Source organism: Mirounga leonina, unplaced genomic scaffold (assembly GCF_011800145.1).
Source record: "Mirounga leonina isolate KUSES-001 unplaced genomic scaffold, KU_Mleo_1.0 Mir_91, whole genome shotgun sequence".
NCBI lineage: Eukaryota > Metazoa > Chordata > Mammalia > Carnivora > Phocidae > Mirounga > Mirounga leonina.
In genome coordinates this window covers 31,191,737-31,216,626 of record NW_023270839.1, presented here as the reverse complement: position 1 = coordinate 31,216,626, position 24,890 = coordinate 31,191,737, and the positions used below count along the sequence as shown (strand labels likewise).

Here is a 24,890-nt window from a genome sequence, read left to right as displayed (position 1 = left end):
CCCCCCTGTTTTCATTGATACATTATATTCTTCAATAAAAATTATATGAGTTTTCAACCCTGGGGAGAACTTTTAAAACTGTTTATAGATCAGCTAAATTTACACTTGACCAAATGATCAGGTAATCAAATCATAAGAATAATGAGTTTCTAATTCTGAAATTTTTTCTAAAAACTTAAAAGCGATTATTTCAAAAGGTAAAAGTTGTTAGAGAAAACATTTCTTTCTACCAGTACATAAGTAATCTTCTACCAAAGTTTACAAAAAATGAAGAAGAACAGGGAGGGGGAGGAAGAGGAAGAGGAGGAGGACAAGAAACACTGGGAATCATTTGATAATAAATTATTTTCTTTGTTGTTTAGAGATATTCTTGGCCCAGTCCCTTCAGGTCCTCTCTTAATATAGTCATTTTACTGACAATAAATCTTTGAAAGTATTTGCCAGTGACTGTACCTTGCTTCTGCTTAGTACTATTTATCAGTTAGGAAAAATACTACTGAAACTCCAGCAAGCAGATTTTTTAAAAATACTTTTTTATTGTGAAATACAAAAGAATAGAAGACATCATCCCAACTTTTGATGGGCCAGTCTAAGCGAGGAAGACAAAGAGAATATGTAAAATAGTTTTAAATTAAGGATCAGAGAGTTGAAATGATTGTAGCCTCAAGGCTGCTTGCCTTGAGAGTTTGCAGGAGGATCACCTCATTCAAGTAGTCAAAAAACTTTGATAAATCCTGAATTGTCATGGGTGTTCTCTAGACCCACTAATGCTGGCTGCTGTTTAATATACTGAAGAAACATATGTAGTATGAAGTTCAGTGGTTTTTAGATTTCAGATTCAGTTACCTTTAAAGATGACTAAAATCTGGAGCAATTGACCAATGAGCAAAATAATGACTTCCTGTTATGAGCCAGACATTGGCAAGCCCAGCACAATGTGGCAAAACTTAGGAATTATTTTTAATCTTCCTTTAAACATTTTTAAACATTCTTAGGTTATATTTAAACTATTAAATGGGGTAGTTTCATCTGAATCTAAGTGGATTTCACCTCATGGATGTATTTTTTAAATTTGGGCATAGTATTAATAGGAAATCAGGGTTGTAATCTCATAGAACTTGAATAATAGATTTGTGCAAAATGTTCTGTCTGTCAAAATTTACCAACCATGTGCAGACTGCAAGTGGTGGATTCTATAGGCCAAGGGTGGGAGAGTGAATGATTCATGGTCCCTAAAAGGCAGAAAAGGTCAGGCGCAGATGGGGAAGGCTAGAGACAGTAGGGAGAGATCATACTACCATTTCCTAAGGAAGACAGCCCCTTACAACTAAGAAAACTGGCTGAAAACCTTTTTCTGAGGCTGAAAAGCCAGTAAATGATCTAGGAACATAGCTTTGACTACGGCTTTGACATGGACAGGGTATCAATATACCAATCTGGAGCCCCAACATTACCACATTATCACACTGGTGGCAGAAAACTAAGTTCAAGTCCAGGTTGAAGAAGGCAGTCAGACTGCAGGGAGTCGAGTAGGTCATTTAACCCTTTTGATTTTTGCTTCAACCATGTTCAACATACTAATCTTCTTAAAATGGGGGACTTAGTCTATTGCCTAAAAAGGAAAATCTGATACCATCTTCTTTGAGTGTTGTAGCATTTCCTATCATATTGCTCATTTGGTTTCACAATGCTAGAACTATTAAGTAAGTTATCTCCACATCATAGAGTACTTCCTGTGGTCTAAATAGCTAGTTTTTTATAAAGGAGGGATTAATTGACATAAAGATGATACATTCTAGTTAGTCAGGCCATTTCAGTTTTTAAAAAAATCAATTTAATAATTTTTTGGAGTAGAAGAGAACTATTATACAGATGTTAAAAGATACAAGTGAAGTAGAATTACAGAGGAGGAAATTAGCAATTTAGTCTCATCAAGACAAGTTCCATTAGAATGGCACTGAGCTGGGCCTCATGAGTAGAATTTACACAGGCAGAGAGAGAAAAACTTTCCAGGAAGCATGAGTGAGTTTGAGAGGGGGAAATAGGATTTGTTCAGCAAATGCCTATTACACTATTGAGGGTCTTATATTAATAGATGAGGCTGCAAGGTAGGTTGGAAATGCTAGGAAAGGCCTAGCATCCCATGCTAAGAAATTTATAGTTCTTCTGGACCAGTATCTTTGAAATGTGTTCCTCACCAGTCTGTAGGATACCTCATATAAACCCATCCCATTGAGAAATAATTTTGTATAGTGCCACATGCTATATTTCTTAGAATGTCACAATGCACACTAGTGAAGTTTCTAAAAGTCCTACAGGAAATAAACTTTTGAGTTTTGTTTAACCAGATGTTTCCCAATTATGTGACCACCTTTGACCTCTTTTAGTACCTAGCAGATCTGTGATTCTTCAGAACACACTGGGGAAATGGTGTTTCTTCAATAGCAAGTCTTCAAAAGTTTTGAAAAGAGGATTGTTATAATTAGAAAATATGTTTTTATTTTTGCAATTTAAGCTAAAAAGAAATGCAAGAACCTGACTCCTTTTGCTTCTTTTAGAGGAATTCTGTTCTGTTATCTTGAAGTGTCTTAATTTACATTGTGTGTTATCTCTAAACTGCCAAATCCATTTGGAAGTAGGCAGGATAAAAATAGATAAATTTAGATGCCCTGCTCATTCTTCTTCAGCTGTTATCATTGTTTATTCTTCCTGATTTTCTTTAGAAATTGAATTGAATAGAGATATGGTTCTCTTGATGTGACTACTGGATCAACTGCATGAGACCCTACCCCAGAAGTTTGAAAACCACTTGAGTGGACTAACTGAACCTGAATCCTTTGAAACTCTAGATTAGGGCTGGAAGCAGAAGCCTCTAGACAACTTCCCCAGCTGCCCTAGCTTCCCTTTATCCATTTTAAAGTGATGATTTTAGTTCGTCTTCTCACACTTACTTGTTTTTAAATTAATATCTGAGGTTTTACACAGCTCTTTGGGTCTTAGAATTAAAGTCACTAGATCTTTCACAACAGTGGAAGCTATCTACTAATTTCTCACTTAGACTACAGATAGAATTCTCCAGAGATTATTAGCTTCAGTCTCTTCAAAAGTTTACCTTTTTTTTATTCCCTAATAGCTTAGCAGACCTTCCTAGAAAGAAAAAAGTAGTAACATAATTTATTGGAGCTCAGGAGGATGAATCTGTGTCTGTTTATTTTCAATCAAGAATGAGTATTTTTCTCTCTGGAAGGAAGAGCCTTGTCCCTTTTATCTGTTATCTAGTAGTAGGTATTTCCTAGTTAAATTATAACTTTATACATTTAGTCCTCTTGTAATTTTCCTTTGCTTGGAAATATAAATTTGAAACAATGGAGAAAATTGGTGAGCCTTTCACCTTTTGTGAAGGGGGGAGAAAGTTGTAATAAATGCAAAACTTTATTCTTATCTTCTACAGTCCTTTGGTTTAGGGGGCATAAAAAATAAATTGCTTATAAAAGTATGTTGGATATATTAAAGCTTAATTTTGAAAATAATTATAAAATCCTGTTCAGGTTCAATAACACAGTCTGATTCCTGTTCTTGTCTGCTTTGAAGTCCTTCTCTTCGGTAGCATATTTTAAAAAATGGTTTGTATTTGAAAACCTCAGAGTAAATTATAAGCTAAACTCTAAAGCATGTAAAGATAGAGAAATGTATTCAGGTAAATCATCAGTTTTCACAAGCATGTGATGATTATCAAGTGGAGCCCTCCAAAGAAACTGAAATTCAGAGGAGTATAGTTCAAACCAAAACTGATTTAGACAGTGGCCTCTCCTGACTTCCTACCCGCATCTATTAAGTAAAAATCCCTTTTAAAATACAAGAGTTGCTAGAGGCTGTAGAACACATGTACCCAAATTTTCAAGCAGTATGAAGCTATTGTCAAAGAACAAGTACAGTGTGTGTCTTACAGTTAAATCTACCAGATAGGCTGGCTGGCTGGCTGAGCAGATCACAAGCGTGGGACGTTGAATGTGTGCTTTAAGCAAAGACATCCCGTTTCCATAGCACTATGATTTTATAGCCTAGATCAGATTATACTGTTTGTTTAGCTAACACCGTTTTCCCCTCAACATACTAAAAAGATTGAATCAATAAATCTTGAACTTCCAGAAAAACATTTAAAATTAGCAGGTCATAGTATAGCGTGAGTCAGTATGGAAGGAGGAAGGCAGAGGCTATGCAAATGCAGTTTTAGTTAGTAAGATCTGCATATGTTAGAAAACAGGTAAGCTAAAGTTAGAGTCGTTTTATGATTTTTTTTATTTATAACATCGAAGATGTGTGAATCTATGTAGTATGGATTGTGAGAGTAAGGCTGTTCATTAAAAACAATAGTCTCTCACAGAATTTTGGAAGCAGAAAATATATGGTCCCGATTTTTTTAAAATGCTATAGATGGGTCCGTTCATAAAAGTTTTACTTACTTTTCTCAGATATTCGTATGAGCTAATACTCTCTGTGTTAAGATATCAATTTTTCATGTGTTCAAGAAAATATTTATCATCTTAACATAAATAATAGAATAAAAGTTTAAATTTGCCTAATAGAGATTTTAGGTAATTTCACTTTTATTTTCTCAGCTTCAGAGCTTTTTACTCTCATCTTTTATGATCTCTGAAATATCTCTTGATCTCTTGACTTAATTTAAATATGATTAACAACAGTTTGCATTCATTCATTCATTCATTCATTTTAAAATAAATCTAGTAGTAGGTATTTCCTAGTTAAATTATAACTTTATATGTTTAGTCCTCTTGTAATTTTCCTTTGCTCAGAAATATAAATTTGAAACAATGGAGCCCAGTGCGGGGCTTGAACTCATAATCCTGAGATCAAGGCCTGAGCTGAGATCAAGAGTCAGATGCTTAACCTACTGAGCCACCCAAGCATCCCCAGTTTGAACATTTTTATAGCTATGGATTTATTGTTTCTTTTTTGCTGCCCACTCCAATTCATTTTTTTAGAGTTTCAGTGATTTGCACAGAAGAATCATGACATTTGCACATAGACTATTTGAATATAGCTGTGTGAAGACAGTAGTTATTGGCACTGAGTAAGATATTGATTCAAATGCACACTTTTGATCTTGAATCTTTGATCTTTGAAGATTTATATGTGGTTTTGGCTTACTCTGGACACAATTCGCTTCTGTAACATCCAGTCAGTCACTGAGATCTGTTTTCACTAGAGATTAGTTCAGATTAATCTACTGTTGTCTTTATTATTAAACAAAATGAAAATTATTTCAGATATACATGCAATATAAAAAATAGAAACTTATTCATTGAGGTATTGTTTATAACAGAAAAAAGATTAGAAACAACTGAAATATCTGTCAATAGGGGACTAGTGAAATAAATTTTGGTATTCTATACAATGGCATACTATATAGCCACAGGTAAAGCGTCTCTACGTGGTCTGATATTGGTCAAAGTCCTAGAGATACTGTTGAAGAGAAAAAAGCAAGATGCATAACAGTGTGTCAAGGAAAACTCTGAATAGTTTCAGACCCAAACATATCAAACACACAAAAATAGCAGCTATTGCCTCTTGGAACGACAGAGGGTAGAGTTAGATAGATGGGGGCTGGGAACCTTTTTCCTTTTAATTTTGTACCCTGTGCATGCATTACCTTTGTTTTAAAAATTAAAAGATCATCTTGATAAAAAAAAAAAGTGCTGATGGCTAAGTCTGCAAACTGAAACTATGCTATATTTATATAAAGTTATTCATGTATAAAATTACTTTTATTCATGTATAAAATTCATTTTTGGGGCACCTGGGTGGCTCAGATGGTTAGGCGTCTGCCTTCGGCTCAGGTCATGATCCCAAGGTCCTGGGATCGAGCCCCACAACGGGCTCCCTGCTCGGTGGGGAGCCTGCTTCTCCCTCTCCCACTCCCCCTGCTTGTGTTCTTGCTCTTGATATCTCTCTGTCAAATAAATAAATAAAATCTTTAAAAAAATTTCATTTTCACTGATTAAAAAACGTAATTGAAAGTAAAAGTTGGATATTACAGCAAAAATAATCTTTGGCTATGTTGTTTGGCTTTGATTGTAAAGAAATGAGTCTTCCTTCATTATTTTGCTTTATACAGTAGATTTGCCCTGGGAAATTATTTCTAGCTCCAATTTAATGGAAACATTTTAAAGGCAAGTATTCAGTATTCTTCAAAGCTATGGCACTTTGTTTTTAAATTTCTGATATTTTGTAACATTGGATTCTTTTAAAGCAGAAACTCAATTGCTATGCAGCCTTATCAAAGTTAATAATAATTTGTCCTTCTAAACTTAGAGCCATCTATAGTTCTAATTGAAGTTTTGCAAGAAGAGCAATTTGGATTTTTCTTTTTTTATATTCTAAAAATTGTTTTAGGAAACTGAAATTCTTATCTTTAAAATATTAGAAAAAGTATTATCTACTGACAGAACTGTGCCCACTACAGATGGTCCTGTTTAAAAATCACCTGCTGTTCTAAATTCTTACTCAGATTTCAGGTGTTTTAAAATTACTTATATTTCACCAAATGCAAATTTGCTTTATGAAGTCAGCTGCATGCAGCTCAAATATAGGTAATAACTCTTGCAAAGAAATGCTTGATATTCAGAATTTGGAACAATTGGTTGGCTAGAGAAACATTAATGAACATCACAGACTGACTTGCCTTCATAGGAATGAATTTAAAACTATTACTTTTTCTTTGTAAATGGAAAAAGAACCTCTAATTGTCCTATATTTATAGCAACCATATGTCCCAGACTTTCCAGGATAATTCCCAGTTTCATATTCTCCATCTCCTCAGACCATGTATATTGACATTTAGTTTGGAAAATTTGCTCATTCTTCTAATATTAGAAATATAGTTCTTTGGGACTATTTCATTTTAAGTAGAAGTTATGAAACTCATTTCAGATCACTTGTTTTAAAGAAGGAAGATGCATTGCAAGAAGTTCTTAAAATGTGTTTTTACATACCAGAATTACTCGAGACAAAGAAATTTTCATTAAGCAGGATTTTTGTTCTATGCTTTTGTTCACAAAATGCAATCAGTGAACAAGGAACATGGAGCAAAAATGGAATGAGATGTTTCCTTTCTGTTCCACAGTGACAGGCACTGCTTCTGCAATGGAAACTGAATCTGTAGGGAAGATTTCTCAGTGAAGAGATTTTGAGAAATAAGGAGCACAATAAGTACATGAAAAGGTGTCCAACGTCATTGGCCATCAGGGAAATGCAAAAAGAATCACAATTAGATACTACTTCATACTGACTAAGAGAGCTATATCAAAAAGATAGATAATAATAAGTGTTGTTAAGGATATGGAGAAGTTAGAACCCTCATACAGTGGTGGTAGGAATATAAAATGGTACAGTCACTTTGGAAAGTATTGTAGTTCCTAAAAAGGTTAAATAGAGTTACCATATGACCGAGCAGTTTTACTGCTAAGTATATACCCAAGAGAAATGAAAACATGTCAGCACAAAAACTTGTACTTGAATGTTCATAGCAGCATTTTTTATAATAGCCAAAAAATGGGAACAACCCAAATATCAATCAACTGATAAATAGCCAAATACTGCAATATAGCCATACAATATAATATACAGAATTTAAAAAGGAGTAAGGTACCAATACTTGCTACAACGTGAATGAACCTTGAAAACATTATTGTAAGTGAAAGATGCCAGTCATAAAGGACTATATATTATGTGACTCCGTTTATATGAAATGTCCAGAATAGGCAAATCCATGGAGACAAAAAGTAGATTGATGGTTGCTTAGGGCTAAGGCAAGAAGGGGGAAATAGGCAGTGACTGCTAATAGGTATGGATTTTCTTTTTAGAGTAATAAAAATGTTCTAAAGTGGATGAATTGTATATTATATAATTTATATCTCAATAAAGTAGATTAATTGTATATTATATAAATTATATCTCAATAAAGGTGTTATTTGAAGAGGGAGGGTCTTTTACTCACTGTTGGAGACATTCTATTTTATACCTTCTTTAGCAGTGGCTCTCAATCAGGGACAGTTTAGCCACCCGGGGGACATGTGGCAATCACAGGAGACATGTTTGGTTGTCACAACTGGAAGAGGGGTGCTACTGACATCTAGTGGGTAGAGTTCAAGAATGTTGCTAACATCCTTCAATGCTCAGGACAGCCCCCACAACAAAAAATTTATCTGGCTCATATTGTCAGTAGTGCCCAAGTTGAGAAATCCTGTTCAAAAACTGTGTTAACTCCAGTGGTGATTGACTGCAACCATGTTTCTGAAGCACTGAAAGATCATGAATTATCAAACAGGTAGATGTTTACTCTGTTCAGTTTACTAAGGGCAAGGCTATTCAATATGACAAAACAAAACAAAAAGTGGTTTATTTCTTTATCTGGTGAAGCCTAAAGTAAGTTAATTAGATCATTCAATTAACCAAAATATTTTATTCTTCAGTCATCCTGGTTAGGATTTTACTACATTTTGTTGTATTTTACTTTCTTATTTATAGCTTCTAGGGTATGTGCTATGGTGAATTGTGTAAGACTGTTGAATCACAGGCCTGTACCTCTGAAACAAATAATACATTATATGCTTAAAAAAAGAAGAAGAAGAAGAAGATAGTAGGAAGGGAAAAATGAAGGGGGGGAAATCGGAGGGGGAGACGAACAATGAGAGACTATGGACTCTGAGAAACAAACTGAGGGTTCTAGAGGGGAGGGAGGTGGGAGGATGGGTTAGCCTGGTGATGGGTATTAAAGAGGGCATGTATTGAATGGAGCACTGGGTGTTATATGCAAACAATGAATCATGGAACACTACATCAAAAACTAATGATGTAATGTATGGTGATTAACATAACATAATAAAATTAAATTAAAAAAAAACATCGGATTTATAGCATCTAGTTGCAATAAAAACAAGAATAAAGAACCATACCATAGAACAGCCTTGAAGGTATAACTAAAAGCTAACTTGTACATTTCAAAAATTATCAACTCATGTTCTAAAATAAGAATATGGCCCTAAACTAATTTGCTAGGCTTCAGTCTCCAGCCATGCTCCTTTTATTTTATGTACCTGTTTGAAATGTCTAGAGACTGTTTTATTAGAAAAGGAGCAGGGGCTTCATTACAGAATCCAGCATTTCAAATACAACAGCTAACATTTATTGAATGCTGAATATTATGCAAAGCAATATATATATATTATTTAATTCTAACAAACCTTATTAGGTAGATACGGTTATTTCTGTTCTTCTGGAAGCATCCTTCTTATAGCCATCCATCTTCCTGCTCCAGTATGCACTTGTTTTTCTGTAGATCTTACACTACTGTTATTCTGAAAGTTCCCTTCCCCATCATTTGGGAGATCCTCTTTTCTTGTCTCCTATCTTGAATCTCCTGCATCTTCCCTTACCATGATGTACTCCCTTATTTTGGTGGAATATATCCTCTGTTACCTTACTAAGAACACCAGTGTCTGAAAATGTCTTTATTCTACCTTCATTATTAAAGAAGATATTTTGGCTGGGTATAGAATTCAATGTAGGAAGTATTTTTCTCCCACAATTTAGAAGGCATTTTTCTCTTGTCTTTCAGTTTTGTGTATAATCTGTTTTGTGTCTCTCCAGCTCTAAAAGCTTAGAATTTCTTTATCTCTGATACTCTGAAATATCACGGTGATATGCCTTGCTGTGCATGTTTTTTCATGCATTTTGCCTAATACTCAGTGGGACCTTTTACTCTCAAAATTCATTTGCTTGAGTTCAAGGGAAGTTTCTTAAATGCTTCTTTGATAATTTCTTCCCTTTTCTTTTTTCTCTCTGGAATGCCTGTTATTTAGATGTAGACTTAAATTTGTCCTGTAATTTCCTTATTTGGGGAATAAGTCTTTTCTTTTGTCTTTTAGTCCTACTTTCTGAGAAATTTCTTTAACTCTATTTTCCAACTCTATATTAAACTTTTTATTTCAGTTATATATATATATATATATATTTTTAAAGATTTTATTTATTTATTTGACAGAGAGAGACACAGCGAGAGAGGGAACACAAGCAGGGGGAGTGGGAGAGGGAGAAGCAGGCTCCCCGCGGAGCAGGGAGCCTGATGTGGGACTCGATCCCAGGACCCTGGGATCATGACCTGAGCCGAAGGCAGTCGCTTAACCGACTGAGCCACCCAGGCGCCCTTCAGTTATATTTTTAATTCCCGACAGCTCTTTTTTATTCTCTAAGTGCTTCTTTTTTATAAGTTCCTATTATGTTTGACAGATGTTTCATCTTTTACCTCTGAGAATGTTAATTATAGTTTTTCTAAAGTATTTCTCCTGTAGTCTGACTTGATTCTGATTCCTCTGACTCCCTTCTTTCTGTTTGGTTCTTGGGGGGGATTTAGTTATAGACTGTCCTCAAATATTTAGTGGTCCTTCACTGTCCATAATGTATAAGATTCCAATGTTTATTGACTATTGACATGATGCACTGAGAAAAGTGCCAATATTACTTTTATGGTATTCTTGCAAAAAAATGCATAACCTAAATTCAACCATGAAGAAACATTTCGTGAACCCAAATTGATGGACATTCTATAACTACCCATTATTCTTCATAAGAGTCAAGATTATGAAAGAAAAAGAGACTGAGGGTACTTTCCAGATTAAAGGACATTAAGGAGACATGATAACTAAGTGCAGTGTGTGATCCTGAATTGGATCCTGGAACAAAATTAATGGGACAGTTGGTGAAATTTGAGTAAGGTCTGTAGATTAACTAATACTATTACTGTTTTTTTCATACAATTCAATAGCAAACAAACAATCTGATTTAAAAAATGAGCAGATGTTCTAAATAGACATTTTCCCAAAGAAGATTTACATATGGCCAATAGACCCATGAAAAGATGCTCAACATTACTCATCATCAAGGAAATGCAAATGAAAACCACATCAGATATCACCACACACCTGTCAGAATTGCTATTATAAAAAAGACAAGAAATAACAGGTGTTGGTGAGGATGTGTAGAAAAAGGAACACTTGTGCCTTGTTGATGGAAATGTAAATCTGTACAGCCAATAAGGAAAACAGTATGGAGATTCCTCAAAAAATTAAAAACAAAATTACCATATGATCCAGCAATTTCACTGCTAGGTATTTTTCCAAAGAAAATGACAACACTAACTTTAAAAGATATCTGCACCTCCATTGCACTGAAGCATTATTTACAATAACCAAACTATAGAAACAATGCAAGGGTCCATCAGTGGATGAATAGATAAAGAAAATGGTTTTAATCATATATATGGTTTTAAATATATATATATGGAATATTACTCAGCAAAAAAGAATGAAATTTTGCCATTTACAACAACATGGATGGACCCTGAGGGTATTATGCTAAGTGAAATAAGTCAGACAAAGACAAATACCATATGATTTCACTTACTTGTGGAATCTTAAAAAAAAAAAAAAAGCTCTTGGACACAGGGAACAAATTGGTAGTTTCCAGAGGAAGAGGGTAGGGGTGAGTGAAAAGGGTAAAGGGAGTCAAAAGGTATAAACTTACAGTTAAGATAAATTAATCATGAGAGTGTAATGTACAGCATGGCAACTATAAATAAAACTGTATTGCATTAAAGCTGCTAAGAGAGCAAATCTTGTAAGTTCCCATCACAAGAAAAAAAACTATTGGGAAAGATGTTAAATAAATATATACAAATATTGATTCATTATGTTGTATACTTGAAAGTAATATAGTGTTGTGTGTTTATTACACATTAATTAAAAAAAGGTATGTGGATGCATATATGTAGGAAAATATCTGAAGGAAGTTTATTGAACAGTTAACCCTGCCTCATTCTGGGAACTTGGAGGGACAAGATTTTTCATAAGTTATTTTAAACACTTTGATAAATATTATGGGTGACAGACACTGTTATGTGTGTAGGTTTTTATTTACAATTAAAAACTTAAGAATAAATGGTTAAATATATGAAAGTGTTATTATTTCCTCTAAAAAAATAGTATTCCTGGTTTTAATCATTGTGCTATGGTTATGTAAGATGTTAATGTTTGGGGAAGCTGGCTACTTTTTTCTTCCAATATTTTTTCTCCTATTCTCCTATTCTCCCTCTCTCCCTCTCTCTCCCCTCCCCTCTCTTTCTGGCACTCCAATTACACATATATTAGACTGCATGAAATTATTCCGTAAGTCCTCTTTATTTTTCATATTATATAAATTCTATTGCTGTATCTTAAAGTTCATGGAACTTTTCTCCAGTCATATGTTAAGCCCATCCAGTGATCTTTAATTCAGATATTATATTTTTCAATTCTATATGTATTTCAAAATATACATTTGATTTAGTTTTATAGTTTCCATTTCACTACTGAGATTCCCCCTCCATTCATTCATTATGACCTTATTTTCTTTTTAAGTCCTTGAACATCTTTATAATAGCTGCTTTAGTTTCCCTGTCTGCTAATTCCAAGATCTGGCTTATCTTATGGCCAATTTCTATGAATGACTTTTTCTTTTTCTCTTTTTTTTTTAAAGATTTTATTTATTTATTTGACAGAGAGACACAGTGAGAGAGGGAACACAAGCAGGGGGAGTGTGAGAGGGAGAAGCAGGCTCCCCGCCGAGCAGGGAGCCCGGTGCGGGGCTCTATCCCAGGACCCTGGGATCATGACCTGAGCCGAAGGCAGACACTTAACGACTGAGCCACCCAGGCGCCCTGAATGACCTTTTCTTTTGATACTGGATCACATTTTTCTGTTTCTTCCCGTGTTTAGTAACTTTTTATGGTATACTGGACAGTGTGTGTGGTACATGATTGAGACCGTAAATTTTACCATCTTTCCCTGAAGAGTGTTGACTTTTGTTCTAGCAAGTTGTTAACTCAGCTGAAATCCAAATGTTATCTCCCCTTAGGTGAACATCAGCTGGAATCTATGCTCAGTGGTCCAGTTGCTGCCTTTCATAGATACAGTTCAGGGATCAGCTAAGAATTTGGGTGGAGTTTATGTATAGATTTGGAGGGACTTCTGTGGCTTCTTTCTTGCAGAAATTGTCTCCCTCACTTTCTAGTTATGCTGTTAACCTCAAACTAGGTCTTCATACTCCTCAAGTGAGTAAGATGTCAGATTCCTGCTTGAGTTCTAATCATCCCACCATATGAACTGAAAGTACTATCAGGTAAAAAGCCATGGAAATACGAATCCTACACAATACAGTTTCTTCTTTCAAAGATCGACTCCCCTTCAGTTTCTACTTGCTTATGGTAACTCTAGAGTGCTTTCAAATAGTTTTTATATTTTTTCAGGGTATATAATTATTATCTGCAAAAGGACCAGTCTAATATACTCTATCCTGCCATTATCACAAATTGTACCATATTCCCTTTTATTTTCCATTGATATTGCATAGGATTAAACAGCAACAAAAAAGACTTCTGTATTTTTTATGAATGATGGCAATAGTTCATCAATTTTTTCTAAAAACATTGAGCATATTACTAATCTTATTTTTTCTTTTTTTTCTTGTAGACAAGAGATGATTTCCTAGGTCAAGTGGATGTTCCTCTTTATCCATTACCGGTTGGTATAGATGTCCATGATTTTAATTTTTATGTTTATTCTTTTTTTTCTAATAAATACTTACAGATGCACAATATATAGTAAATGTAAATATTTGATTTGTAAAATGTATACTGCTATTATTCCTCGAGCATATTATTTTCTGAAAACTCATCTCAATTTTCCATTTTAATTTTATTTCCAAGATTCCCTTACATGAACCCTAGTAAGAAATAGAGAGTTGCTGAGGTTGGTTGATATCAGGAAAGCATGTCTGAGGAAAATCAGTTTGGAAATATTCTGCTGAATACGTAGAGTGGGGAGAGCTTAGTCTCACAGAAAGAACCTAGGATCATTTATGACAATATGGGCATGAAACTGAATGTGGACCAAGCATCTTACCACAATGAAGGAAGGTAACACTCAGGAAACATTTCATAACAAAACACCATTGGGCCAGGTTTCTTTTTTTTTTTTAGGCCAGGTTTCTGACATGGAGGTTGAGGAAAAAAAAAAAAAAGTAATGATAATACAGGTTGAATTTTGGAAATTAAGGTGGTGTCTCAAGTAGAAAAGTTAGGAGGAAAGGCCATTTTGTTTTGAAAAAGGATACATTTATCTTTGGCCATAATGAATTTCAATAGAAAACAGGAAAAATGGAAGCCTAAAGTGGGCAGCCAACAGAAATACAAAAATCAGTTGTGTAGAGAAAGAGACTGGGAGGATTGAGAGTTACCACATTGAGGTAACAGCAGAATCTCTGAGAATGATGGGCTGTCCAAGTAAGAGAGATGAGAGCATCAAAGACCAGACATTGAGCCTCAGTGTGGGTCAATCGGAGGAGAAGAACACAGACAAGGAGAAACGAAAAAACAAACAAACAAGTAAAATAATGTGATGAGAATTTAAGGAAAGAGTTCCAAGACCAAATGGGTAGTTAATGCAAAATGTAAGAAGTAAAGAATAATAAAAGCAAAGGGCTGTTGAACTTGATAAGAAAGAGAAGTAATACCTCTTTACTGTATCAGTCTTTTGAGATATTTATTGGCTCTCCACAGTTTTTAGAGATTACACACTTTTGATAATATATTTAATCCAGTCTCACTTTCCAGGCCATTTCCTTTTTTGTTTTCCTAGAATGGTGTCTATGCTCTAACCACGCCCACCTGCTGCCATTGCATGTACTCCATATTCCTTTGGGGCACCAACATGCTAACCACTCTACTTTGTTTCCGCTTCCCTCCATTGGCTCCTCAGGGCACCTGCTCAGCCTGTTTGGTACTGAGGTGTGACCGCCGCAAGTCCTAGGGTGCAGAAAGGGGAAAGCCCTGTCAAGCTACCAGTTATAACCGTTTAATGAGCTAAAGCCACATTTTTCTCACTTCTAACTTCAGTGATGGCTTAGATCATATCATGAATATTCCTTAGAAGTACATGTTTTTGGTATTTATAGATATATCTTGAAAACCCACTGTTTTATTCTAGACAGAAAATCCAAGAATGGAGAGACCATATACGTTTAAGGATTTTGTTCTTCACCCAAGAAGGTCAGTAAATACAAAATGATAACATATTAATTTTTTTAATCTCATTATACATTATAGTAGCTTCTTTGGAAATTCATAGTTTAAACCTTTGTAAATAAGCTACCTCGAAATATTATTTTTTAAAAGCTTTACTGTTATTTCTGATTAAAAAGTAATATATGCACAGCACAAAAAATTCTGAAAACACAGAAAAGTATTTTTCATACTTCTTAGGAAAGACTTGTCCCCATAATATTTATCAGATTAGAAGGTGGAAATTTACTATTATTGTTTTATTATTCCTTTTATATCTTAAAGTATATGTAATTTTGTCACACTATCCTTTTAAAAATCACAGACATTAGTTCCACCAAAGCAATATCCAACAATGTGCGCAAAACCAATTTCAGAAAAACCTAACTACATCTTGCATATGTTAATAAAAAATATTTCAGAAAACCCAAAATTTAGAGAAAATAACATGAGCAAAGACTAGAATTTAAAACCTAAATAACATGTTCATAATTCCATTTTCCTAAACTGAATTATTTGATTTTGGTTAAAATTTTTAAGTTTAAGCTGTAAATAAAACTCCTTTGATCATCTGTACCACATAGCCAAGTAAAATCTAGTGAAGACATGTATGGATTTATTGTCAAAAAAGTCACAGAATAATGAAGTACATCTGTACAACAATATTTGTCTTGTTTTTAAAACTAGAAAATACGTTTGAAAGCTATACTGTGGGAACTTAGTAAAATTTTTCATTTAAAAACATTTAATTGCTCTGTAATATAAATTATTAAAGCAAAATAAAAGGGACAGTGCTCTCTTAATATTTACTTTCTATAAGAGAAGTCATATATTTAACTTCTGCAGAAGTCTTAGAATATAAATCTCTTTTCTTCCTTTTTTAGTTTTAGACTGCTTGTGGTATCTGCATACCAAGAATAAATAAATATTTTCTTCTCTTATTTGATTGCCCTAGTAGCCTGCTTTTCATTTTGTCAAATGTTTTCTAGTATCCTTATCTTTAAAAAATATAATTTACATCTTCTGTCTGCACTGGATATCACTGCAAGTGCAGAAAGAACTTTAAATCAATAGAAAATGTACTACATTCTTAGACTTTCTGAGCCCCATTAAGTCCAAACCGACAGGCTTATTGTCTGGTTGAAAAGACGTGAGGGGCACCTGCATGGCTCAGTCAGTTAAGTGGCTGACTGGATTTTGGTTGGGGTCATGATCTCAGGGTCCTGGGATCGAGCCCTGCGTTGGGCTCCCTGCTCAGTGTGGAGTCTGCTCCTCCCTCTCCCTCTGCTCCTCTCTCCACTCTCCCTCTCTCAAATAAATAAATAAAACCTTTTTAAAAAAGACATGAAACATATCACTATAAAGAAACGCTTGTAAAAACCATTATCTGAGCAAGTTTTCTGTACATGTCTGTTATGGCAACAAGTCAGTGTTCACTCCCCCTTAAAAGTGGAGACACAAGCCACATTAGTGACCTTGGAAATAAGCATCAGGGATTCTATTGACCACAGTTTCCAAGTTCATGAGAACTGTACAAAGAACACCTAAGAGATTAGGTGGGGTGGGGAAGGGAGTATCTCTTGAATATAGAATAAAAGATGCGACTTTTTTGTCAAGAAAGAAAAGGGGTAATGAGTTACATAACTGATATCTATAAAAATCACCAAAATATCTATACAGAAAGTGAGGACAAGGAAAGATTTCTTAAGTAAGTAGGATGCTAGAATTGTTGGGGGCCATTCACAGATTTAATTTTTTTTAAGTATTAACACAATGTACAGCAGCCTTTAGCTTGGACAACTCATTATTCGAAGAGGAAATACAAGATACATTATGAAAATAGAGTAGATAAATTAATGTATGATAGATTCAAACAGCTGTCAAAGAAAGACAGTAGGTCTCTGACAGTTAGCAGGCCTTGCTCTCCACTTTCCTGTCCTCCTCTCCAGTCTGACTAGATTAGTATCCCCAAAGCATATCTCTGAGGATGCCTCTCCCTATCCCCCGAATTCTCTGGCTTGACAGTGTGCACAAAGTAAAATTGAAAGTTCTCTTGTTTCACATGGACCTCATCCTCTGGATCATCCCTACCTCCTCCATGTATCCTGTAGGCCAGCCAAGCCCGATGATTGCCATTCCCTTCATTGATCCCCAGCTTTCCCATCCATTTGCTCATTTTTTACTCTTTTCTCCACTTACATGCTTTTCCCTTCATTGCCACAGATCAAAATCCTCCCCAGTCTGCTGGCGCCCACTCAAATGCAACTGCTCGCTGACCTTCTCCCTGATCTGTCACTCACACTTCCTTAGTATCTTATTTATTTCATAACTTTTATTTATGTTTGTTACATTTTGTCCTCCACTCACTCCTTTGCCTAGATATCTTCTGTCCTCGAGCTTGTCTTTGGGTCTCCTCTAGTAGCTAGTAGGTATTCAGTAAATTCTTGTTAAATGAATGCTTTTCTTCTTAAAGTTTTGCGAATAATTATTTTCTTTTCTACAGTCACAAATCAAGAGTTAAAGGTTATCTGAGATTAAAAATGACTTATTTACCTAAAACCAGTGGCTCAGAAGAAGATAACACAGAACAGGCTGAGGAATTAGAGGTGAGATCTTATAAATATTTGGTTCAACTGAGAAGAAAATATCTCATTTCTTATTTTACTGTACTTTGAAGAAAAAAATAACTTTATTCAATGAAGTTAATGTGTGCAATAAAAATTATTTACATGGGCATTTGTTTATTTTACCCAAGCATTCATTAAACATTTCTTCCTTCTAAGGACATTTCTGTAGAATGAATAGCCATTATTGATGGCATTCTTAAAGGTTAGTGAATAGAGAATACAATGTTTATAAATGAAAGCATTTATTGTAATTAAGTCATTAACTCTTTCTGTTTTTTTAGAGTTTTCTAAAACCATGTCCTTCTCCCCTCCATTAAAGTAAGAATACAATTTACTATTTGTAAGTTAAATATATGGAAATTTTGAGAAGACTCCACTAATTAGGAACTCTTTTATGAAATGTAATTCTTGTTACTTTTCCTCTCATGGTTGGGGTGAGGATGGGAGGGCTCAGAGGAAAGGAGGGAATGAGAGAGGGAAGGAATTCAAGTGATCTAGTAAGAGGCCATATTTATCTGGGGCAAATAGAATTTAACAATTTTCATGGATGACAGGTAAGAAGAAGCTCAAGTTAAGTATTTGGGCAGAACTACATACATCGAGGGTAAGTGAGGAAGAGGCAGAGAGCATGTATTTGGAATAGAATTGGATGGGGATTTGGAGGCTGGAATTCTCATCCCAACCTCTGCTGCTAGTGAGCCAAGTGACTGTGTGAATTGTTGAAGGTCTCTGAACCGTAGGCTCTTCATTTGTAGAATGACAGTATTGTACCAGATGACCTCTACGGTTTCTTCCAGCAGAAAAATTTGTGATTTGAAAAGGGGACCCTAAAACAACTGCCTCTTGACATTCCCACTGAAGCAACATTTACTGAAAGCACACAGTATATTGGCACCAATTTGCTTTGAAGAGTTTTCTTGTGTGTGCCTTCCTCAACAGTCATGCCTCTTTGGCTGAGGGTCTGGTTAAGCCTCCAGAAGAACTGTAAAGGTGAGGGACCTCCCCCAGCACTGGACAGTACCTCACATACTCACATACCTTGAGAAAGAAAGCTCGAGAACAAGCCATGCTTTTGTAACAGAGCTTTCTGGGAATTTTTTAAGTAGGCTCCAACACAGAGCTTGAACTCAAACCTGAGATCAAGACCTGAGCTGAGATCAAAAGTCAGACACTTAACTGACTGAGCCACCCAGGTGCCCCTCTGGGAATTTCTTATATGCACTAAGAAGAGTTTACTTTATGGGGAAATCTGTAATAATAGAAGGAAAGAACTTTTTTCTTTAAATCACAGAATATAGTTAACCCTTAGTTTGTCAATCAAAAAACATGGTACCCTCTCTTAAGTCTATATTTGCGTATTTGATTACCTTTTCTTTTTTAGTTTTTCTCTGATTTATCATATAATAATCACTTTTTTAAAATTTTAGGTATTTATTATTGAAGTTTCTCTGCCTGGCATTTTGGTACACAGGGTATCTTGCATAATGGAATTCTGTTTGAGATGAAGGATGCCTGCCATAAAGAAAATTCTTTATTTAGTAACTAAAAAAAATTTAACAGCATTTCATTATTTAGGAACCTGCTCCAAGTTTTGCCCACACACACATATCATAGGTACCTTATTCACAGTTCGGTTCCCGTGGGTAGAGTTGCTTCGCTTCATTTTGTGGTCTCAGGTCTCAATGTTTGAATTCCCTCAGAATGCACCTTATAATTTCAGTAGATGTAAGCATGTAGGAGTTTATTTATGAAAGGCCCTAGGAATTTAAACACATGAATCTATGCTTATTTATCTTCTGTGTAGCTAATGACCAGAGAAATCTTGTCTTTGACATCTAATTTGTAACTGAATATATAAAATTCTATTTAAAGAAAACAGTTGTCATTTTCAAAAGAGGCTCACACTTAGGCAACCTGTATTCCTTAGTATATCAAAGTCTGGCTGTAATAGGTTATTATTTAACATTTGATTTTTATACCCTTTGCAACTTTAGATTTAGTTGTATATATTTTGCAAGACTAACGTTAATGTGTGTTGTAGCTCTGAATGCTTTCTTTCTGATCCTCTTTGACTCCATTAAATTGTTGGCAATTGCATACTAGCTTTCAAGTTAGTAATTAAATAACATTCATTGATACTTAGAAAATTATTTTGTGAAGAATATTAGCTGATATATGTTTCATAGGGAGGCATTCTATACAAAAAAAATGAAAACTCAGTTTTTCTAAATAATATTCAAATGTACAACTGTACTTCCTAGAACTTGAAACAGGTTTTTAAAAATTAGGCCTTTACCTTCTCAAGTTTACTTAGATAACATAAATTCACTAAGACCTTTAAGAGAGAAATCTTTAAGATTTTAAAGAAATAATCTTGTGGTACCATTTTCCTAGCTCTAAACATTTTTACAATCCTTTACAGCAGTAGTGAGGACCTGCTTATTAATAAATTTTATTAATCTACAGAAAAATAATCAATGACCATATTTTTAAAAACTTAACCATTTTTCAAGAGAGTGAAATACAAAAATTCAATTCACCTACTTTTAAAATGGAGACCAGAGAAATAAAATTGATTTAATATATACAAGACTAATTTTTAAGTCTGTAGATCCTACATTATGATCATTTAAAGGAATGGAAAGGAGAAAGAGAAGGAAGGTAAATATAGTTGGAGAGAGAAAGTAAGAGGATAAAGGAAAAGGAGAGAAATAGAGCAATAAAAGAAAGCAAAATTAAAGAGATGTCGATTCCGTAGAAAAGGTAAAAAGGAAAAAAAATAAGAGTAAGAAAGGGAGTGAATTTACTTCCCATCCAGATCCCTTTTTCCAGAATTCTTTCTGTCTTCCTCTCTCCCTGCCCCCTCTGCCCCCCTCACCTTCTGTCCTGCCTCAGCCTATAACCGATAACCCTCCCCACCAGACCAGCCAGAGAGATCACCCTTGCTGTAGAAACCCCTTTCCTTTTCTCCAGGCTGCCAGAAAGCATTCCCTTCCTTCTCAGCTCTCCTCCTTGGCCCTTTCTTTTCAGAATCAGGCTTCCAACGTAAAAGAACTCTCTTCCACCTTCTAAGCCATCCACTGGCTGGCACACAACCATCCTTCAGTGCTAGATCCCCAGTGCCTCGAAAGAAAGACTGTATATATTAAGGACATTATTTTTTTGCCTGTTATTATGTTACCAAATACATTTCCCAGTCTTTTTTTTTTTTCACTTTGACTTGGTAATTTTTGCCACGTACAAATTTGGGGGTTTTGTAATCAAATTTGTCAGTCTTTTTCATACTCAAAGGCTTCCCCAGTCTTGGAACATGTTCTTTTAAATTTCAAGTTGTGTTGTAATACATGTTGGTTTTACTTTGTAACATTTAAACATTGTTCAATCTGTAACATCCTGGTAGAAGGTATGAGGTAGCACCCCACATATTTTTTGTGTGTATTTCCCCACAAATTTGAACTGTCTTTATCATATCCTAAAGTCCTATAAATTTGAGTCTTTCTGGGCTTTCTGATTCATTCTGTTGAGCTGTCTGAGTGTACCTCAATGCTCCACAGCTTTAATTGTTGTAGTGTATGCTATATTTTATTCAGTAGAGTTAATCACTCATTCTTCTGTTTTTAGAACTGTGCTGGCTATTCTTGCTTGTTTGTGTATCTATTTGAACTTGAGAATTGCCTTGTCCCATTATTTATAAAAATCTGTAAAGTAGGGGTGCCAGGGTGACTCAGTAGGTTAAGTGTCTGACTCTTGATCTCAGCCCAGATCTTGATCTCAGGGTTGTGAGTTCAAGCCCCATGTTGGGCTCCATGCCCAGTGTGGAGCCTACTTTAAAAAAAAAAAAATCTGTAATGTAGTTTTATCGGAATCTTGGACACTTTATATATTAACTTGGGGAGAATTGACACCTTTGTGAGGCTGAGTCTTCCTAACCAATATCATATTATGTCTTTTCATTCATTCAGGTCTCTTTTTATGTCTCTTCAGGAGAATTTTTAAGTTTTCTTCACTCATTTATTTCTGCTTCCCTAGCCATATTGGTATTTAGTAGGACCTTTTATTTATTTATTGGTATTTAGTATTGATATTTAGTAGTCCTTTTCTGTTAGGAAGTTTCTTATGTAAAAACATGCCATTAACTCTTGCTACCCTTCTGAGTAATTCCTTACCCTAACTACCCTAGTTTAGGCTTCATGTACATATGCCCCTCACTAGTACCAGAGGAAATTTCCAGTGCTTTACTAGCACTTAAATAAAACAAACAAAGAAAACAAATGAAATTTTATTTCTTCGACTATTTTATGACCTGACCAAAATGCCTTTCCATAATCCAGAGAGAGAAAAGTCAGATGTGAGAATCATAATGGCTTTTCAGTTGCTAGAGAGTTCATTGTAGCAATTATTTCTAAATCCTTTGCCTTTCCCTGTCAAGCCTACACATATTTAGGCTTCATCTAGTGATTTTTTTTCAGGTCTTACTTAGTTACTGATTTCTACCATACCAAGCTCCTTTCTCTATGGGAAAGACAATGCCCAATAAGACAATATTCTTGTCCTTCATTCATTTGCTTGTAATTTAAAGAACAGACTAAGGTTACACGAGTTTAAACTGTGTTTCTCAATGCTGCCCATCATTGTTTGTTTACTTAAAATTTTTTTCTGTCCTGGGCCACCTGGCTGGCTCAGTAGATGGAACATGCAACTCTTGATCTTGGGGTTGTAAGTTCAAGCCCCACGTTGGGTATAGAGACTACTAAAGAATAAAACCTTTAAAAATATTAAAATGTTTTCTGTCCCTTTTTTCCTATTAGGTGTGTTTTAAAACTTTTTTGAAAAATGTTAAAAGTTTCAAGCAAAATTTACATGTTGTCATTTTGCAGAAAAAAGTCTTCATTATCATAAAATGTTCACATTATGGTCTTAAAAGTTGACACTGTGCAAATTTTTCCTTGCATAATTTCTGGAACTGGATATGCTAATCTCTTTTTAAATTTCCTCCAGCATAATTTATAAGGTTAAAAAAATTAATCATAAACTTAATTGTTACCACTCTGTTTTTCAGCCCGGCTGGGTTGTTTTGGACCAACCAGATGCTGCTTGCCATTTGCAGCAACAACAAGAACCTTCTCCTCTACCTCCAGGATGGGAAGAGAGGCAGGATATTCTTGGAAGGACCTACTATGTAAACCATGAATCTAGAAGAACACAGTGGAAAAGACCAACCCCTCAGTATGTGCCGGTGGCTTTTACATTTGTGATATGAATACATTTTGACCTCTAATTTTCATTTTGAAGTTGTGTCTCAAATGGGTTCATAGTAGTATAGGGATCCATAAGCTGTAAAAATGTGAGGAGGATTTTTATGATCCAGGGTTTTAAAAATGCCATCTTAACTGTTTCTTTTTTTAAATGATTTGATAATATTCAAAATTATTGGAGTCACAAATACTACCTTTCTAATTGCTTATTTATGTTAAATTATTTTGTAGCCACAAAGGATAGGTTTTTCTCTTTAGACTTGTTTAGAAAATCTTGGAAATTTTTTGTAGTTTGTTACTAAAATATAATAAAATGTTAATTTCTACAGTACACTATTTTTAAGTATAAATTACTTATAAAACATAAAGGACTGAATAACAAGGGTCTTTTGTTAAACACTCATTTGCCAATCTTGTCAATGCATACACAATTTTCAATGCACACAGATCAAGGACAGAAAGAATGACCTTTAAGGTATTCTAATTTATATCTTCTCAGTGACATTTTTCTTTGACTATCATTAGACTGTGTATTTCTAAATATACATTTACAAATGTCCCATTACTCACATTTATTATCAAATGCCCTTCCATTTCTCCTCCCTTATGGCCTTATGAAGGCTTTCTTTAGTCTTCTACTTTTTGACAGAGACTTAAAATTTTTCATATTTGTCCATTAATTTCTAATTTTTGGCTTTGGTATTTTGTGTCTGATACAGTCCAAGCACTTTCATAGATATTTTCTGTTCTCAAATCCTTCCAAAGCAAATCAGTGATCCTGGTTCTTCGTGGCACAGAAGCATCAATCTCTTAGGGACCTGTACAAACCGTAAAACTGAAGACACTGTGAAAGTCTACAAAATTGTCCTACTGCAGACCTCAGTATTATAGCAAGCCTGACTTGAACAGAATCACATTTCTTTCACTACGGTTGATGTCACTTTCAGCTAGCCTAAATCAGGTATTGAGGAGAAAAAAATCTGAAGCATTCTCTTAGAACCATCTGTCAAAATTATGTTTTCTTCAGCAATAGTACATTAAGAATTGATCTTCCAACTACCCTGGGCTTATATGGCATTAAATAAATTAACAATAATTTTGTTATTAAATATTTTATAAAATTCTTGATCTGAAGGTCTGATTATACTAAATACAAATAGCTAGAATAATGGAATAAATGGGGTAATGGTGTTCAGTCTGATTTACTATAATGTTCCTAAACTCAAGACATGTTTTTACTATTATCTTTTTTCAGACCAGACCTATTTCTGTTAATGATCAAAAACAGATACTGTTTAATCTGGGATCTATTAAGTTTTTAATTACAGTGTTTCTTACATGATACTTCATTTTGCCCTCTGCATTCGTGCATGGGGAACTCTACTCTTGGCTTAAGATCAGTTCTGGAAAACATTACTGTCTGGTTCTTGAAGCTGTATATGTAACTAGCTCCTAAAGCTTCTTTTTTGTAATCTCTCTAGAGCTACTTTAGATTTTACTCATATCATAACATGGCAAAATAATAATATAATGAAATTATTTACAAAACTCTCAGAAATTCATTATTCAACAAATATTTTTGAGTGCCCTTACATGTCAAACATTGCCCTAGGCATGGTGATGAACTAAAATATCAAAGTCAGACGTGTTACACATTTTCACAAAACCTTAATTGCACAAGGTACTCTGAAGAAACCAATGTGCCCATGACTTCATCTGTGTGTGTTGAAATAGGCTTTGGCCCAAACGAGTGAATTCTAATCTAAGGTATTTTTTTTAAATGATCATAGCATCTTTGACTATCATTTTAACTATCTTCAGACATGAGTGATAGTT

At 34.6% G+C, this 24,890-nt stretch overlaps 1 protein-coding gene across 5 annotated transcripts in view; it reads left to right on the top strand.

Annotated features, from left to right (window-relative positions):
- The window catches only part of NEDD4 (NEDD4 E3 ubiquitin protein ligase), a 121,559-nt gene that overhangs the window by 69,461 nt on the left and 27,208 nt on the right, over positions 1-24,890 (top strand). For 4 of the 5 annotated variants that reach the window (XM_034994439.1, XM_034994440.1, XM_034994441.1 and 1 more), the window contains 4 exons: positions 13,584-13,634; positions 15,099-15,160; positions 17,676-17,778; positions 22,859-23,025. In XM_034994439.1, coding sequence (XP_034850330.1) covers positions 13,584-13,634; positions 15,099-15,160; positions 17,676-17,778; positions 22,859-23,025 — 383 coding nt within the window. The remainder of the gene's footprint in view (positions 1-13,583; positions 13,635-15,098; positions 15,161-17,675; positions 17,779-22,858; positions 23,026-24,890) is intronic. The other variant, XM_034994443.1, reaches the window with a different exon arrangement.